The following is a 17725-nucleotide window of genomic DNA, read 5'->3' as shown; positions in this document are numbered from 1 at the left end:
CTCTGCTTCACGTCGTCTTTGCACTGCAAACGTTTCTTTAAGACAAAAACATCTGAGTGTGTTAAACGAGCAGCGAGTCAGCCGCACTTGATTAGCGTGCCAGGTAAGCACTATTTAACTGGTAGTCAGTCCAGTAGAGTCCAGTAGAGTCCAGTAGAGTGTGAAAACAGATGGGATAAGATGCATGTCGTGCCTTTTGTGTACTTGACTCCTCTCCTTGTGTCCTCCCACCAAAGATGCAGAGGAGGCGCCTCGTTTAAATAGGCGTTTGGCACAACTGGATCATGAACGAGCACTCGGAGAGTTGCTCGCTTCACAAAGGAAGATGAAAGTACAAAATTAGAGAAATACGAAGAGTTTAATCACATAAATGAGTGAGAGCAGCACAGCTGCTGCAGAGGTCGTGTGTGGGAGGAAATATCAGCTTACAGACGGTCTCAGTAACTCAGTGAAATAACAAGTTTGCTCCTGTTGCTCCGAGATTGAAAGGATTTCCTAAATCACATGTACATAAAAAACACTTAAATGCTGTTCTACCATCAGAAGAAGAGATAATTACACTCTATCAATATGCCACAAAAGTGTTCCTGTGACTTTTTGTACAAACAAATGATTTTACAGGTCAGTGTGGACGTTTACCTGAGAACAGCAAAGACGTGTTGTGGTGATAGACAGGAAGCCGTTATTACACTGTGCTGCTCAGTACATGCTGAAAACTGTTATTTAATTAAACCATAAAATAAATGTGCTATTAAAAAATTAAAACATCAGTGTGACCTTAAAAACTATCGCTGGATAATAAAACACATTCATACACTGAGTGGAAACGATCCACACGAAACCATAAAAGTACAAAAGTAAATTCAGACATTTGGATGTGAAAATATTTCTTTGTAGCGACGATTTTAGCGCCCCCTCTGGTCACAAGTGGTCACTGCTCATTGCTGTGGTTTTTATTCTACTTGCAGCTGAGTTTTGGTGCCTGTCTCTTTAAGGCCCCCCTCCCTAAACGCCCACTTTCATCTGATTAGCCGTTTCTGGAAGCCTGTGGAGGGGCAGCTTATTGTCTTCCCTTTTTTTGATAAGGAGGGTTTGTAAATTTACTAAAAAATAGTAAATAAGCATGAACACAGTATTATTAGCTAGCTGTTAGGTTTTTTGTAGCTTTGTTTTTTTTTTTTTAAATGTAATGGTTTGGTTGGTTTAATGGTCCAGGAACTGACCTCCCAGCCCAGTGTTCATTCAGTGGTGCTGGTTTCAGTCATTATGCAAATGTCTTGTTTATAAGGTAGAAACCTGCAGTCAGCTGAGACTGAAGGAGTCACCTGATGATGACGAAACGGTTCTCCCTCTGAAAACGTCCAGATGAACAGAATCAACCTTTTGGGGCTTTAAATGTAAACTTTTGAAATGGACGTGAATCAGTGAAATTAGTGACAGAGGTTTCTCTGAATTCTGTTCATCAGCTGCTGTTTATCGAAACTCTCACAGCTCAGTAAGTCTCTGTTTAGCATGTTAGCTAGCTAAAATACCAACATTAGCACTGAACACAGTATTGTTATCTAGCTGTTAGGTTTTTTGTAGTTTTTTAGCTTTATTAAAAAATATCACTTCCTGTTGTTTTTTTTTTTTTAAATGTAATGGTTTGGTTTGTGTAATGATCCAGGAACTGGCCTCCCAGCCCAGTGTTCATTCAGTGGTGCTGGTTTCAGTCATTATGCAAATGTCTTGTTTATAAGGTAGAAACCTGCAGTCAGCTGAGACTGAAGGAGTCACCTGATGATGACGAAACGTTTCTCCCTCTGAAAACGTCCTGATGAACAGAATTAACAGAGAAATTCTGTTCATCAGCTGCTGTTTATCGAAACTCTCACAGCTCAGTAAGTCTCTGTTTAGCATGTTAGCTAGCTAAAATACCAACATTAGCATTGAACACAGAATTGTTATCTAGCTGTTAGGTTTTCAGCTTTATTTAAAAAGATTATTTCCTGTTGCTGGTTGGAAATGTAAACTTTTAAAATGGGCACGAACGAGAGATCAGCTAAGAGATCGACAGCAGCGAACGCAGCACTCGTGACCAGCTTTATGTCGGGCAATAAGGTTTTTCTTGGTTTTTTTTAATTATGTTAGATGTGTTAAAATCCTTTGGCACACTCTCCCTGCACCATCTCTGAATAAAATATGAGAGCTAGAAAACAAAAACAGTCCACACTAGTTGATGGGATGTGATATTAGCCACGCAGCCGGTGTCAAGCAGCTGCTTTAGTTTCCCATTCCTAAAAGAATAATGAGAAATAGTAAAATTAGTGACAAAGGTTCCTCTGAATTGCTGCTGTTTATTAAAAACTTCACAGCTCAGTAATTCAATCTCTGTTTAACATGTTAGCTAAAATGCTAACACTAACACTAAACACATTATTATTATTATTTAGCTGTTAGCATTTTTAGCTAATCAATTATTAAATACTATCAGTGACACATTCTAGACCTTGTAGTACCATATCACCCTATTAGAGCACTTCGCTCTCGCTCTGCAGGCCTACTTGTTGTTCCTAGAGTATTTAAAAGTAGAATGGGAGGGAGAGCCTTCAGTTTTCAGGCCCCTCTTCTGTGGAACCAGCTTCCAGTTTGGATTCAGGAGACAGACACTATCTCTACTTTCAAGATTAGGCTTCAAACTTTCCTTTTTGCTAAAGCATATAGTTAGGGCTGGACCAGGTGACCCTGAATCCTCCTGTTAAAAGGGAGGTTTTCCTCCACACAGTCATCGCGCTGCTCACTCAATGACTGTGTGATTGTTGGGGTTTTCTCTCTAATATTATCGAGTTTTACTTTGCACCTTGAGGTGAATGTTGTGAATTGGTGAATAAGTGAATTAGCCTGAATTGTAAAATAAGTTATAGATTTGATGGCTGGATACGTGAGGATAAAGAGACATGAGTCTGATGTCACTGTAACCTGATCAGTGTGAATAACTTTGAATCTTTGAATATGAAGCTTCAGCATTTTGTGCCGGGGCCATCTGTGTTTGTGCGACTCTCACCTTCCTCTTCTGGAAAACTTTCCCGTGTTCGATGAACAGCGCCGAAGGAGCCCGTCTCAGGGAGTTTTTAGCTGACGCCGTCCGTCGCAGCAGAGGGTTCAGGATGCCAGCCTGGACCAGCAGAGACCAGGTTCAGAGTAGATCAACGCTCAACGGCCTCTCACAGGTAGTTCATGCACCCGCCCCCATCCACACCTGTCCAGGTTCAATTTTCCTACCTGAGCGCGCTCACTGTAGATGGCCAGGGACTGTCTGAAGGAGGTGCGCTTGTTTTGCTTTGCGCTGGATGCCAGGTTGATCTCTGACCCCGCCCTCAGCGGCACTACCTTCCTGTCGGTCAGCTCGAGCTTCTGAATGCTTCGCTGCACTTCGGCCGACTTCCTGTCTGAAACGCAGAGCATCCAACCGGTCCTCCATCAGCTCCACCCAGTACTCCATCTACACGTTACACTGTTTATCCAGGACTGCTCACTAACAGCTGATGATAGGAGCTTATCAGTGATTTTGGCCAGCTGTTGGTCCATAACGTTTACCTCTTATGGTCTTATGTTCACATTAAATCCAAACTTTACACTTTAGATACGATCAGAGCAGATCTGAAGTAGAGCAGTCGCCCCCTGCTGGACACTAGAAAGCGTGCAGGTTTAAGGCGTCTCAGTTTTCAGACACTGGTTCGTGCACACGGCTGTTATTGTGCTTCATGTTGACCATTTCTGAATCAGCATCGCCAGGTTTTTAAGAAACTTTAAATTTTCATAATAAAAGCCCAGCAAACCTAGTATGGGGAAAGTCTTTTATTTTGAAGTTTCATCATAAGGACTCACTGTGGCCGCTGAGGACGGTGTTGCTGTAGGTCACCGAGCCTTTGGACGACACCGAGCTGCAGCGAATCGAACCCTGAGAGCCGTGGAGCTGAAAGACGACATACAGGCGTCGTTACGAGTTGCTCCAAATAAGATTGTTTATCTTATTCTCTTCTGTTGTTTTTCTCTTTACTGCTCTTCTACTTTCTGCTGTGACCAAAGATTTCCCACATGCGGGACTATTAAAGGATCATCTGATCTTATCTTAAATCCGAATGTCCTGCGGTGCAGCCCGTACCATGTGCTCCAGGACGGAGGTGTTGGAGTAGATGGGCTGGTCTCGGCCCGGCTCGCTCAGGTGGAAGGGGTCGTCCATGTAGGTGTTGGAGGAGGGAAACCTGCGAGTCTGCAGCCCACTGAGGACGAGAGGAAGCAAAATCAGCCGTCAGCTCAGAGCCGAGATGAAGCTTTATCGGAGTTAGCGACGCTGCGCTGGTGAAATATGAACATCACGCTCACAGAATCAGGACTGCGTGTAAATAAGAGACGATTCAAAGGGCCTGAGAGGTGCTGACGGCTCAGAGATACGAATGAGCACTTGTATTCAAAAAATCTTCAAATGAATAAAATGATTGTCGCAATTGTGTATTTGACAGCCCTGATTTACCCGAATGTGACATTCAGTGTTTTTATTATAACAAATGTTATTATGATTGATCCATAAACGTGGGGTTGCAGTTCCACATGTGACCACTAGGATGAGCTGGTGTTTCAGCCTGAGATGATGCACCTCGTACCTGAGAGTTACACCTGAGTGCTCCTGTGTTTTGTTGTCATGGTGACAGTAATACGCAGCGCCGTCCTGCAGCAGCTTCAACCACCGCTGCTTCTCCTCTGAGCTGCTCACCTGAAGGAAGGAAGGAAGGAAGGAAGGAGGACACGTTATTGAGTAACAAGTTGAAGTGGATGAATTCAAACTTCCTGTTCCACCAGCTCACCTCCAGCACCGCCATCTGGTCATCGAGCATGCTCAGTGTGATCCTGTAGCAGTGCTTGGTGTCGGGTTTGACCTCACAGCCTCTGAGCTGGACGGTGTACTGAGGCGAGCGCTCCCCCTGCTCCGCCTCCTCCTCCTCCTCTCCGAACATGTTGAGGACCCCGGCCTCCACCCGACACAGTAAACTCTGCCACTGGCAGTTCATCAGCACGTTCAGGAAACCTGCCGCAGGCAAACGCCACAGCTCAGACCTCGCGTCATGTGACCTCGCTAACAGACAGGTGATGTCACAGAGGCTACATCCATCTTTGATGTACAGTTAGTTTCCATGCACATTTTTAATTCGTATATAAAAGACACAAAAACTCTTCGATGATCGAATCGTGCAGTTGACTGTGCTGCTCTGTTCGTACCTTTGTTCTTGCTGAGGCTGCGGCGAGCTGAAGGCTTCTCCTCGTCAGAGTCAGACTGGACTATACTGGACTGAAGGAAGAGACACGGCGTTAACAGGAAGTGCAGGTATGACCGCGGCTGCTCGTTTCATGGTCACAGCTACGTTTGCGTTCTCACAGAGCAGGTTCGAGATTATTCACGCCAGGAGGCAGTGACGATCCGAGGCTGTTTGGCGCCCTGGGTGAACACTCGCTCTGCAGATGTCCAAGATAAGGACAATCGTGGATAACACCTCCCACCCACTCCGTGATGTACTGGCTGGTCACAGGAGCACGCTCAGTGAGAGACTGAGATTACCCACAATGCACCACTAAACAACACAGGAATCATTCCTGCCTGTGGCTCCCTGTACAACTCCTCCACCTACACTGTGGACACTGCAATACTTACAGCCTTTTTACACTCTTTTCTACTCTGTAAGATTCTTGTCAATTTTCTTGATATTTATTTATAATCACCTCTGTTAATCCTTCATATTTATAACTGAGTGATCTGTTTATATTAGTGCTATTTCTTAAATGTGTAAAATCTGTAACATAATGTATTGTTTGGAGTTTAGTCTGTTACTGTTGCTATTTTTACCATTTCTTCTTGGAGCAACTGTAACTCACATAATTTCTGAAGATATCTACCTATTCGGAACCATGATAACGGGGTTCTTGCTGATCGGAGCTGGCATGGCCCTGACTTATCGGAGAATTGAGAGAGCGGAACCGGCTGTTCAAACCCCCCCAAGGCTGCCCGCTGGAATCGAAGCGACGGGATGAGGCGCGACCTCTCACAACGAACGCAGCATGGTTAACACCTTGGAGACGCTTACAGCTGCTGTGAAGGCTCAAAACAACACCATTGAGCGTATGGTGGGATACATCAGAGAGGGCCCTGCTCAAATTGAGACCCTTGAGCGGAAGTTGGATCACATCACAGAACGGATCACTGCAGTTGTGAGGTCTCAGAATCAAAAGAATGACAACACCACGGATCAGAAGTTTGATACCATCATGGGGAGGCTCGCGGCTCTCCAACGGGAGATTGAGAGACCAGCATCAGAGTGTTAAAGATCAGCTTTGAAAATTCTCGTGAGCTGCTCGTATGGAAAGGAAATCAACAAAATCAACAAATTCGGGATCATAATGCAGACACCACCACGGCGCCAGCTGCAGGCCCAAGGCTGAAGCCGGACAAACACTCCCTGATAACGACTGTGTGATGACTATTCTCCCCATCCATGCAAGGCCACCTGGGTTGGCTAGCAGACTGTTTACTTAGCCTGATAGGGCGAAGGACACTGTCTCAGCTGAACTATGGACACGCACACACACACACTTACACTGATAAGCACTCACTCATCTCCCTTCCCTTTCCAACGCCTTCGATGCTTGTTACCTCCTGGGAACACGAGGCGGGTCTGGGCCCGCGCTGGCGAGTCGGCGCAGTGGCAGGATGTCTGCTGTGTTGCCTGGGATTACTCCTCACCCCCCACCCAACCCTGTGGCTTGTTATGTCTTCATAATGTTGTGCTGTGGACATTCATGTGCTTTTTTTGTGCAGAGGAGTTTTTTTGTTTCCTGTTCTCGTGCTGTCCTACCATGGAAGCACAGCATGAGTGGAGGTCTCTTTTTTTCTTCTTGTACCTTCCCATTGTGTGCACATTTCAGTGTTTTTTTTCCCATAACTCTGCCGATCTCCGACTTGTAACCCCCATGTAATGTCTATGTTATGTGTGTAAGGTCGGGGGGGGTTCTCATTTTACTGCGGGGCAACCTGTATGTGACAAATAAATTCTGATTCTGATTCTTTAATTAGTAAAGTATTCTGATTCTGATTGGTTCAGGATGACCTGCCATTATCCAATCACACATCTGCTTACCTGCATCTGTTGCTCGTTTCTCTTCTTTTCTCTATTTTCTAAACTGAGCACCTGATGACTTTGAACTTTTCTTGTCCATCTTGGTTTTAATTTTGCACTCCATTATGAACACCCATCCCTCAACCCGAGGATCACCACAACATAACACACCTACACCTTAGTTCACAGATTCACTTTGTCGAGGGTGAATTTCTGGGATTTCACACAACCCAGGATTCAGATCATGAATACATAATGGGCTTGGATTTACATCATTATGAATGAAATGTGCTCTATATGGAAGCAGTCGGGGCCCCTCCCCTTTCGACGGGTTGTGTGAGACTAAATCATCAAACTGTAAATTATAAATTTTAAATTGTGTTGATCCCTTTACCCCGAGTCCTAAAGTGTATATTTATTTTCTTACTCTTCTTATATTTATTGTTTGTTTACTTACACTGCTGTACCTGTATGGTGTTATTTTTGTGCCACTATTCTGAGCGCACGTAAAAAAGGTTTTCAGGTGCATGTGTTGCATTTTGAGGAGAAATTTGTTTTGAGCGGAGAAAAGCTGAATTTGAGTGAACAAAATTTATTCCTGCGTGCAAAAACTGTATTTCAGTGTTTGCTATTATCCACACACACACACACACACACACACAATAGCAGCCCCTCTCGCTCAGTTTTTGCATTTGCGCTCGCTCGCAATGTGTTGCTCGCGCTCTCAACATTTCTGCCCGTGCGCGCTCAACTCTTTCTGTACACCGATATATTTGTGCCACAAAACCAACCAATCACAGACTTGGATGCAAAAAAATCTGATTGGCTGTTTTGGTCTCCAATCAGCTATCAGCTAAATGCAATATCCCAGAAACCATTTCGTCCAAAACTCGAACGAGGCAGTGGCGGAGGAACACAGAGGGGCGGAGTTTAAATATTACTCTTTCTGGGTCACAAAATAAACTTTTAAGATATTTTCATGCGAGAATGTTTCTGTGTAAACTTCAAATACCTGCTCGATTCATCAGGACATCACATATTTGTATAAGTGCTCTGACGTATTTGGAGATGTTGAGAGCGCGAGTTACGTTGAAACCAAGCACACCATTGTTTTTCTTGTGACATTACCAATAAGTTTGATGTGTCACATGACCCTCTTCCTATTGAAAAAACAAAAGTTGTATCCAAGATGGCCGACTTCTAAATGGCCACCATGGTCACCACCCATCTTGAGGAGTTTGCCCCCTCACATATACTAATGTGCCACAAACAGGACTTTAATATCACCAACCATTCCCATGTTATTACGCTGTATCCATATAAATGGCCCACCCTGTATACAGCACACTTCAAATATATATCTTGAGTCTTGCCAAATCCAGAAATACTCAGATGACACTGCCATTGTAACGTCTTTCAGGAATGGACAGGAATCTCAAGACTGGGACCTTTTCTTGCCTTGAGCAACTGGATTCATAAAATTATCTGCAAGCCTTTCAATTCTCATACAAACAGCAGATGAGCTAGGACTTTTTCTCTGTGATCAGAAAAATTATTGTTATTATTCTTTTTGTTCGTAAGGCAGTGTCTGGCGGATGATATGATATCGTCATGTTGGTGTTGAACCTGGAACAACATTTACTATGTTGTTCCAGGTTCAACATTGCAAGTGACCAATCACATTGTTGTGATGTTATTCTTTTGCACACCAAGCCATTCGTGCATTTATGAAATTCCAATGTTGCAAGGACAATATCAGTTCTGCTCAGCGTTTATTAAAGGGTCAGGGTCCGTTGATCGGCAGACAGAGGCGGTTTCTCGCAGCTTGAGTACAGTTTTTTGTTTTACGCCGGTTTTTCCCGAAGTCGCAAAAGTATGATGTCACAACATTCTGATTGGCCACTTGCTATGTTGATCCTGGAACAACACCAACACGACGATATCAGATCGTGCTTGTCTGGCACCTCTGGTGTTTTATAAAAACTATTCCAGACTCCACTGTTAGATTATATGTTATGATATGTGTTGGCATGAACTGGAATTAATGGGTAGAAGCTGGAACTTTCCATTTAATGCCATTCTGAAGTTAGGGAAAGAGAAGCTCCTATAAACAAAGTCAAAGTGCTTTTACTCTGAAATGCAAAATGAGATTGATTTGAGATGTTACCACTGTAGAGGTTGTCTAATGTTGTTTACTTATAAAAAGTCCCTCACAAACAATTATAATCACGATATTGATGTGATAAAACTGTGGTGTTGTATACTGTCAGTGTAGAGTGAAATGATCTCGTGGAAACAGCAACTTTGCTTTTAAGGGTTTAAGGGATTCTGAAGTCAGTGAAAGAGTGGCTCATACATGGGCAATTTCAACGGGCCGTTACTTTGAAAGGCAAAATCAAGGCGACTTGAAATTGACTTGATATCCCCGTGATAGTGTACACTGTCGATCTAGAGTGAAATTATCCTGTGGAAACAGCAATTTTCATTTTTAAAACATTCTGAAGTAATTGAAGTAGTATATCACATATGGGCAAATTCAATGGGCCATTAATTTGAAAGGCAAAATCAGAGCAACTTGAAATTTACATGGTTTTACTGTCAGGTTGGATACTGTTGATCTAAAGTGGAATTATCCTGTGGAAACAGCAATTTTCCTTTTTAGAGCATTTTGAAATTGTTAAGAGTATATCTTTTATAGTCAATTTGAAAAGTCTTTTATACTGGAAAGCAAAATCAGCCTTACTCGAAATTGATATGGTATCACTGTGGGGTTGGATACTATTGATCTAACATGGATTCATCCTGTGGAAACAGCAAATTTCAATTTAAGAGCATTTTGAAATCGTTAAAAGAGTAGGTCATATATGGGCAATTTGAAAAGGCTTTTACTTTGGAAAGTAAAATCAGACTGACTTGATATTGACATGGTATCACTGTGGGGCTGTGTACTGTAAATACAGAGTGAAATTATCCTGTGGAAACAGCAATTTTCATTTTTAAAACATTCTGAAGTAATTGAAGTAGTATATCACATATGGGCAAATTCAATGGGCCATTAATTTGAAAGGCAAAATCAGAGCAACTTGAAATTTACATGGTTTTACTGTCAGGTTGGATACTGTTGATCTAAAGTGGAATTATCCTGTGGAAACAGCAATTTTCCTTTTTAGAGCATTTTGAAATTGTTAAGAGTATATCTTTTATAGTCAATTTGAAAAGTCTTTTATACTGGAAAGCAAAATCAGCCTTACTCGAAATTGATATGGTATCACTGTGGGGTTGGATACTATTGATCTAACATGGATTCATCCTGTGGAAACAGCAAATTTCAATTTAAGAGCATTTTGAAATCGTTAAAAGAGTAGGTCATATATGGGCAATTTGAAAAGGCTTTTACTTTGGAAAGTAAAATCAGACTGACTTGATATTGACATGGTATCACTGTGGGGCTGTGTACTGTAAATACAGAGTGAAATTATCCTGTGGAAACAGGAATTTTCCATTTTAGAGCATTACGAAATCGTTCCAATAGTAAGTCAGGTATAGGCATTTTGAAAAGGCTTTTATTTTGGAAAGCAAAATCAGCTTGACTTGAAATTAATATGCTATCACTGTGGGGTTGTATACTGTTGATCTAAGGTGAAATTATCCTGTGGAAACAGAAATTCTTCTTTTTAGAGCATTCTGAAATCACTGAAAGGTAGGTCTTATATGGGCAATTTCAACGGGCCATTAATTTGAAAGGCAAAATCAGACTGACTTGATATTGACATGGTATCACTGTGGGGTTGTATACTGTTGATCTAAGGTGAAATTATCCTGTGGAAATAGAAATTCTTCTTTTTAGAGCATTTTGAAATCATTCCAAGAGTAAGTCAGATATGGGCAATTTGAAAAGGCTTTTATTTTGGAAGGCAAAATCACAGTGACTTGATATTGATATGGTATCACTGTGAATTTTATATTCTGAATTAATTGAAAGAGTAGTTCAAAAATAAACATTCAGAGGGCTTTTACTTTGAAATCCAAAAGGAAATGGCTTTAATATTGACATGTTGCTGCTAGAATACTGGGGTATGTCATTTGTATCCAACATTAGAGTGTGCAAATGAGACTAATTGATATTTGTGAATGTGCTCTTAATTTACTGAAAGTTGGCCTTTATTTTGAAATTATGCTTCATGAGCTTTTATTTTGAAATCAGGTTACCACTTCTTTTGCCATAATACTCAGAATACACAGGGAACGTAAAACAAAGTGGAGGCTGGCTTGACACCAGTGCTAAATTAGTGTTTTTAGCTAACAGCTACAATACGCATAAAAGTCACCGTACGGCTGTTGTTTGTTAGCATGACGCTTGTTCTTATACATGTAATACATTTATTACCAACCTGAGTTTATCTGCTGCTCATTCGACAACATGACGAATGACTTCTGAAGTCTTAATTTAGCTCAAGATGCTGTAGATTCCCGTCAGTAACACTTTCAGTCCGCTAGTAAAACGTAGTTCTATTAATCTGCGCTTGAACCGGATGTAAGTCCCAAAAAACTGAATTTTGGAACTGAAACTGAACTGAAATTATTTGAGAGCTAAATTTTTAAAGGATAAAATACAGTTTCAAAACAAATGAATTCATTTTCAAAATATAAAATTCAATTTCAGTTTAGTGATGATCATTTTCAAACCAATAAATTGAATTTCAAATTAGGCTAATTCATATTCAGTTTGTAAAAGCATTTATTCAAGTTACAGTTCAGAGTCGATCCGAGCAATTCAAATTTAACGTATTCAAATTCAGTTCCTGATGGCACAGATTTCTGCCCATCATGGTGTATCTGAGTGTCTCACCCTGCAGGACAGCAGCTGGTCTGACTTATTCAGAGACGAGTAGCTGTGCATCTCCGTTTCTCCTGCGATGCTCACCTCCTCGATCACCTTCACACAGAACAGAAAAGTATTTGTGCATAAATAATTTGAAAAAGGCGAAAGAAAACAGAGAAATGTGCCACCGGGAACAGTTCAGCTACAAACTGCGTCAGGAATCTCGCTGTCAGACTGAGATGCAGAGTTCACAGTCAGCAGATGATTGTTTGAGCTTCCAAACACCGGAGTGGAAGATCTCCTTCAGACCTGCTGGCAGGTACAGGCGGGCCAGCAGAGTCCAGCTTTAACAGCGCTGAAACAAAAACTCGGATGTGGGAGGAATTCTGAGCAAGGCAGTCAGTGGGGATGGGAAAGCTGTGGGGCAGTGGGAAGGAGAAGCAGTTTACTGCCTGCACTAATCAGTGCGGTCGGAGCGCTGCTGGGGAAGACTCGGGATGCTTCAGGGCCGTCCCGGTGGACACTGGGAACCTCGGGTGGTGGCTCCAGCTTCGGTGGGACTGCTCAGATTCTCTTGGAAGATGTTTCCAGGAAAACTGAAGAGGACCGTCTACTCTACAGGAAATCTCTGATTCAGGAGCAAAAGTGCACGAACTCGTAGCTCAGAGGTGACTGAGAGTTCATGTTTCCCTGTCTGATGTAGAAACCTGAAGCCTGAGTGTGTGTAAGGACCTCATGCTGAATGTGAGCTAGTTCACGGTTCGCGTGTCGAGTGCTGCTGACCTTCTTCCACTCGTCGGCCTGCTGGAAGGTGCTGTAGCCCAGCACCAGCGTCTCCGAGCCCAGCAGCACCAGTTTGAGCTGGTGCTGGATCTTCCTGCTGCTCTTTGACTTGTAGACGAGCTGACAGCCGCGCAGGTTCAACTCCAGCTGAGGCAGCAGGTCGCGGGCGCACTTATAACACTGACGCAAACACAGAAGAAGACACGCAGGTACAAACAGGTCAAACACACCTGAGGCGCTTCAAAGGTAGAGCGACACATAGTGGCCATCAGAGGGACTGCAGCCGCGTGGTGCGTTTGTTCCTCACCAGCAGCGCGTCGTTCCTGATGATGAACAGCTCTTTGCTCCACTGTCCGAGCCACTTCCTCCTCCACAGGTACCCGCAGAGGCGGGACTCTGGCGTGGGCTTTAGGCAGGGCTGTGAGGCGCTCCACTGGATGTAGTGAGCTCTGTCCTTCACAAGCTCCTCCCCCCCATCGTCATCGTCTTCCTCATCGTAGGACTCGTAGTGGCTGCTGTCTGACTCCGCCTTCTCTGGAGAAAGGAAGAGGATCACGTTTGTTTGTGTTTCTACGTCGTGTTCCTGCTTTGTCATCATGTGTGTTTGCAGATACCAGTGTTGGACACGGTGGCGTCGGCAGGTACGTAAGGTTCTGCCTCCTCGTACGTATCTTCGTCCTCATTGTCACCTCCTAGACCTCCTGGAGGGAGGGGCGGCACCTCGGGGCCCTGCAGCTAAAACATGAACATCAGGTCAGGAAGTCTGAACTCAGTTTCTCTGATTTGTGGTGAAACTTTGATCATTTGAACAATCAGACGAGCCGAGACGAGGCTCATCAGTCCCAGCGTCTCCTCTTCTTCACGAAGAGCTAAATGTGTGTTTAGGACTAGTTTGTGTTGCTGTTGGTTCCATGAAGTGAGTCTGAGCTTGGCTGAGTCACCTGAGGACGTTTTTAGTGTTAGAAAGTAAGTTTGTTTGGTTTTAAATCCTGATTTGGTAACCTGCTCAGGATGAAGTTGCACTCTGACCTTTGGCAAATCAGTGTTCAGTAACTTTTCACAGGTTGTAACTTAAAACGTGAGACCTGAGCAGATTCATTTGGATCAGTTTGGATCCAAATGAGTGAAAACAGGGTCGGTTGTTGGAGGAGCGACGCTCGTTTCCTCTCATTTATTCAGATTTTCTACATTTTTCTGTTAAGATGAATTTGTCTGATCTCACACTTACTGGTGATTTCTTATAAATTTACTGAGGATTTAATCTTTAAGAGAGGAGTGTGTGTGTGTGTGTGTGTGTGTGTGTGTGTGTGTTTGTGTGTGAGTGTGTGTGTGTGTGTGTGTGTGTGTGTGTGTGTGTGTTTGTGTGTGAGTGTGTGTGTGTGTGTGTGTGTGTGTGTGTGTGTGTGTGTGAGAGCGAGAGAGAGGGAGTGACAGGAAGTTCAGTGTTTACATATGATCTCTTTGCTATCGGTCTTCCTATTGGCTCAGACCTGTGCAGAGGGAGGAAGTGGTCACCGATGGCGGTTGATTAGCATCTGGGCTACGTGATGGATGGAAAACACACACACACACACACACACACACACACACAGAGTTGTGCTGCACTCCTCCCAAACCTCAGGAGGACTCGGTCTGTCATTACTGACCCACATCACAGAGCAGCTTCCTCCTCCTCCTCCTCCTCCTCCTCCTCCTCCTCCTCTCTTTCTCTTCTCTTTGACCTCAGAAGAAAAATCCTGAAGCTGTTCAGAAACAGATTTTTGTTTCTTCCTAGTAAAGAAATTTGTGTCCACATCATCGTGTTTGTCACACGAAACTTTCCCTCCACCTGTCGCTCTTCATCACGAGGAGTGTGATCAGCAGCTGTTACTCACTCTGGTGCGTTTGATTTAACCACCATCTCCTGAACAGAATAAATTTATCTCTGTTTTCAGAGCTTTTTGATACATAAACTAAGACTTCTTGTTATTTATCAGGCAGATAATAAACTACATTCACATTTTTAGACCCAACCTCGAGACTTATTTTTATTAATCAGGCACAGCAGCCACTTCATGTAATTAATTAATGAGATAATTAAAATATGTGATTAATGAGCTGCACGTGCAGGAGGATTATCTGTTATAGACGCTGCAGCTTCACACTGTGTTTGTATAGTTTAGTCATCGTTTTTCTATTATTTCTGTTTGTGTTTTATTTTATTTTAATATTTTATTTTTTTACTTACATTTTACTCTTTTTTTATTCATATTCAGTCTTAACTAATACATTTTTATGTTGTTTTTAATGATGAGTTTTCATTCACATTTCATTGTTGCTGTGTTGTTTGTTTGTTTGTTTGTTTGTTTTCATGTGTTGCTTCAGTTAGCTCAGTGGTGCAAACCAGTATGACCAGTAAGGCTGATGCTCACCCCGTTGCTCAGCCATGCAGACAGGTCCTGATTTGAGACCAGCTCAGAGGCCCGGACAGCTGTGGATACAACAACAACAACAACAACTCAGAGCTTTCATGACGTCTTCAGGAGTCGCAGGTTTACGTGAGCTCTGTTTATGAGTGAGAATCGTATTTCGCATTATTCCGATGTGTCTTGAAGGCAGCATCAAGGTGTACCTTTTGCAGGTGTGTCTGTCAGCTCGTTGCTAGGAGACGATGATGGACAGCTCATGATCATGTACTCGGCATCTTCCACTGAAAACACAGCAGGAAACACTTTTATTCGGGTGTCTGTGGGTTTGGGAGTACTCTGAGTATCAGCAGTAATGTGAGTACTGGTGTGTTTGTACCTGGAGCGTCCTGATGCTGCAGCGTGGACAGCAGCTCTGAGATGGATTTCTTCTGAGCCTGAGCGATGTAGCTCAGGTTCTCTGAGTCCAGAACAGACAGGAAGGACTGCAGATCCCAGATCAGCTTGGCCAGCACTGGACACAGACAGACAGACACACAGACAGTCGGACGGACGGACGGACGGACGTCTGTTTGCGCTCATTAACCAGGAGGAAAATCAGTTTATCTCGACCTCACAGCGAGTCACAGTTTAACCGACTGCTGAGCCGTGAGTCACGTCTGTTCTCACACTCTCAGTATCTGATGTCGCTGTTTACACGCCAACAGACACTCTGTCTGTCTGTCTGTCTGTCCACAGACTCTAATGTTGAAACTTTGCAGCAGAAACAAACATGTTTACAGCCTGACACACAAACTGTTTGGTCTCTGTGGATCCTTTTCCTCCTTCATAACAACTATGGGACGGACGGGATGGTCATAGTTTGCATTATTAGGGGGCGTGGTCTCTTTGACTGACAGGTGGACGGTGACACAGGCAGCTTACCACTCCACACTCTCATCCAAAATATGGACCCTGATATCTCAGTCTTGCATTTTCTTTCTTCATTTTGGTCCAGCCATGGGGGGTCGGGGGGGTGGGGGGGTGGATGGGAGGGCTGCCTCCTGTGCTCGTGCTCAACAGGGTGTCGGTGGAAATGATGCTGCGGTTTATTGAAGGCCGAGGAGGAGGGTGGGGGGAAGGCATGTTAGGAGGAAGTGAGAGAAAAGGAAAGACAGGAGTGTGGAGGTGACGCTGGGGCCGGAGGAGAAGAGGAGGATCACCGATGTAGTGACGGAGGACGTCCACAGGGTTGGTGTGACAGTGGAGGATGCTGAGATGGGGGAGATGAATAATAATAAGAATGTTCTTCCTTCGTTTCCGAGTGGAGTGATTGATTTTGGCCGTCTTCTCCTTCAAATCGACCCCAACACTCATTTATGTGACTGAACATGGACGCTGTAGGTTCAACCACACTATCGGCTGCTTGGTGGAGCTGATACAGCAGCTGAACCAGCCCAGGAAAAACGAGGTTTTACTTTAGTTTTGATCAAAATAAGTGGATACAGCAAAGTGAGCGTCTGACCCACAGCTGCAATTTACATGCATCCAGATGTGATTCATGATTCTGAAATGTAAATATATCTGAGGACTGAAGGGACCTATATGTATATAGGATGTTAAAAACTGCATATTTGCATCATTTCTTTGAGATTTTGGGATTCACTATGAGGACAGTGTGTGTTTGGGCAGATTGTTACTGTGGCAGGTGGGTTTGCTCCCACAGTCTGAGTGTAAGCTGGCCGAGATAAGATCCATTGTTGTTTTTGTTTCTCTGCTCTGAGTTTCAATAATGAGTTTTCTCTCATGTGATAAGAAAAAAGAAACAACGAACTTTTCAAGTTGCTGTGCTCTGCAGGGATTCAGGAGATGTAACTGTGTTTACTCTGAGTTAAATATTGGCAGGAGCTTATCAGTTTCATCCTGTCATCAATTAACACGTGAAGGCCAGGACATCTGCATATTTGTGCAGCGAACGTTTACCTGAACAGGTGCAGTCCGACTGTTGTTCTGTCTGAAACTGACTTTTACATGTGAATCACATTTTATGACGATCATCTGAGGATGCAGATGAGGAGCCGCGGCTGATGTGTGTGAGAGTGAAGAATCAGCATCTTGTTTTTCTGCCTTTGAATGATTTCAGCTCTTATCTTCTGAAGTGAAACAGAGTGAGTATTCATTCACACACAACAACGGCTTCATTCATAACACGAACACAGACGGACTTCATCACAGTTTTCATGTTTAATCAACCTGCTCGTAGCAAACTGACCATCCCCCATCAGCTTATTACAGAACAAAAACATTTAGTGAAGGTAAGAGCAGCCTGTCAGGGCCTTTGTTAGTTTAACATGAATCCTTAAGGATGTCCAACAATGCACAGTTATAAAAACAAAACAAAAATGTACAAAAAGCTCTGAAAACTGTTTTTTTCACCTCTCACCACCTTAAGCACTCCCAGGACCCGGTATGACCTCCTAAAGGACCACACCTAGCACCTGCCTAATATAAACTACATAAATCATCACTATAATCATCATAAGGACATCTAGAACATGGCCAGTAGAACTTCTAAATGAAAACAGGAACCT

At 43.3% G+C, this 17725-nt stretch overlaps 1 protein-coding gene across 4 annotated transcripts in view; it reads right to left on the bottom strand.

The window, feature by feature from the left end:
* The window catches only part of LOC146506088 (actin filament-associated protein 1-like 2), a 67020-nt gene that overhangs the window by 42802 nt on the left and 6493 nt on the right, over nt 1–17725 (bottom strand). The window contains exons 2-17 of one of the 4 annotated variants that reach the window (XR_014877174.1): nt 15535–15669; nt 15362–15439; nt 15162–15220; nt 13365–13485; nt 13058–13284; nt 12751–12930; nt 11995–12081; nt 5257–5326; nt 4845–5065; nt 4644–4753; nt 4145–4262; nt 3868–3955; nt 3262–3428; nt 3044–3154; nt 1439–2276; nt 1118–1380 (exon numbers count right to left, since the gene is read on the bottom strand). Coding sequence is in view for 2 of the 4 variants with exons in the window: in XM_085180008.1 (XP_085036134.1) it covers nt 2963–3154; nt 3262–3428; nt 3868–3955; nt 4145–4262; nt 4644–4753; nt 4845–5065; nt 5257–5326; nt 11995–12081; nt 12751–12930; nt 13058–13284; nt 13365–13485; nt 15162–15220; nt 15362–15439; nt 15535–15669 (1853 nt within the window). In the remaining 2 variants the exon portion in view is untranslated. Of the gene's footprint in view, nt 1–1117; nt 2277–2297; nt 3155–3261; nt 3429–3867; nt 3956–4144; nt 4263–4643; nt 4754–4844; nt 5066–5256; nt 5327–11994; nt 12082–12750; nt 12931–13057; nt 13285–13364; nt 13486–15161; nt 15221–15361; nt 15440–15534; nt 15670–17725 lie in introns of those variants that run through there. The other 3 variants (XR_014877175.1, XM_085180009.1, XM_085180008.1) reach the window with 3 other exon arrangements.

This window comes from Neolamprologus multifasciatus, chromosome 12 (genome assembly GCF_963576455.1).
Source record: "Neolamprologus multifasciatus chromosome 12, fNeoMul1.2, whole genome shotgun sequence".
NCBI classification, from domain to species: domain Eukaryota; kingdom Metazoa; phylum Chordata; class Actinopteri; order Cichliformes; family Cichlidae; genus Neolamprologus; species Neolamprologus multifasciatus.
This window is presented reverse-complemented; position numbering and strand designations above follow the sequence as displayed.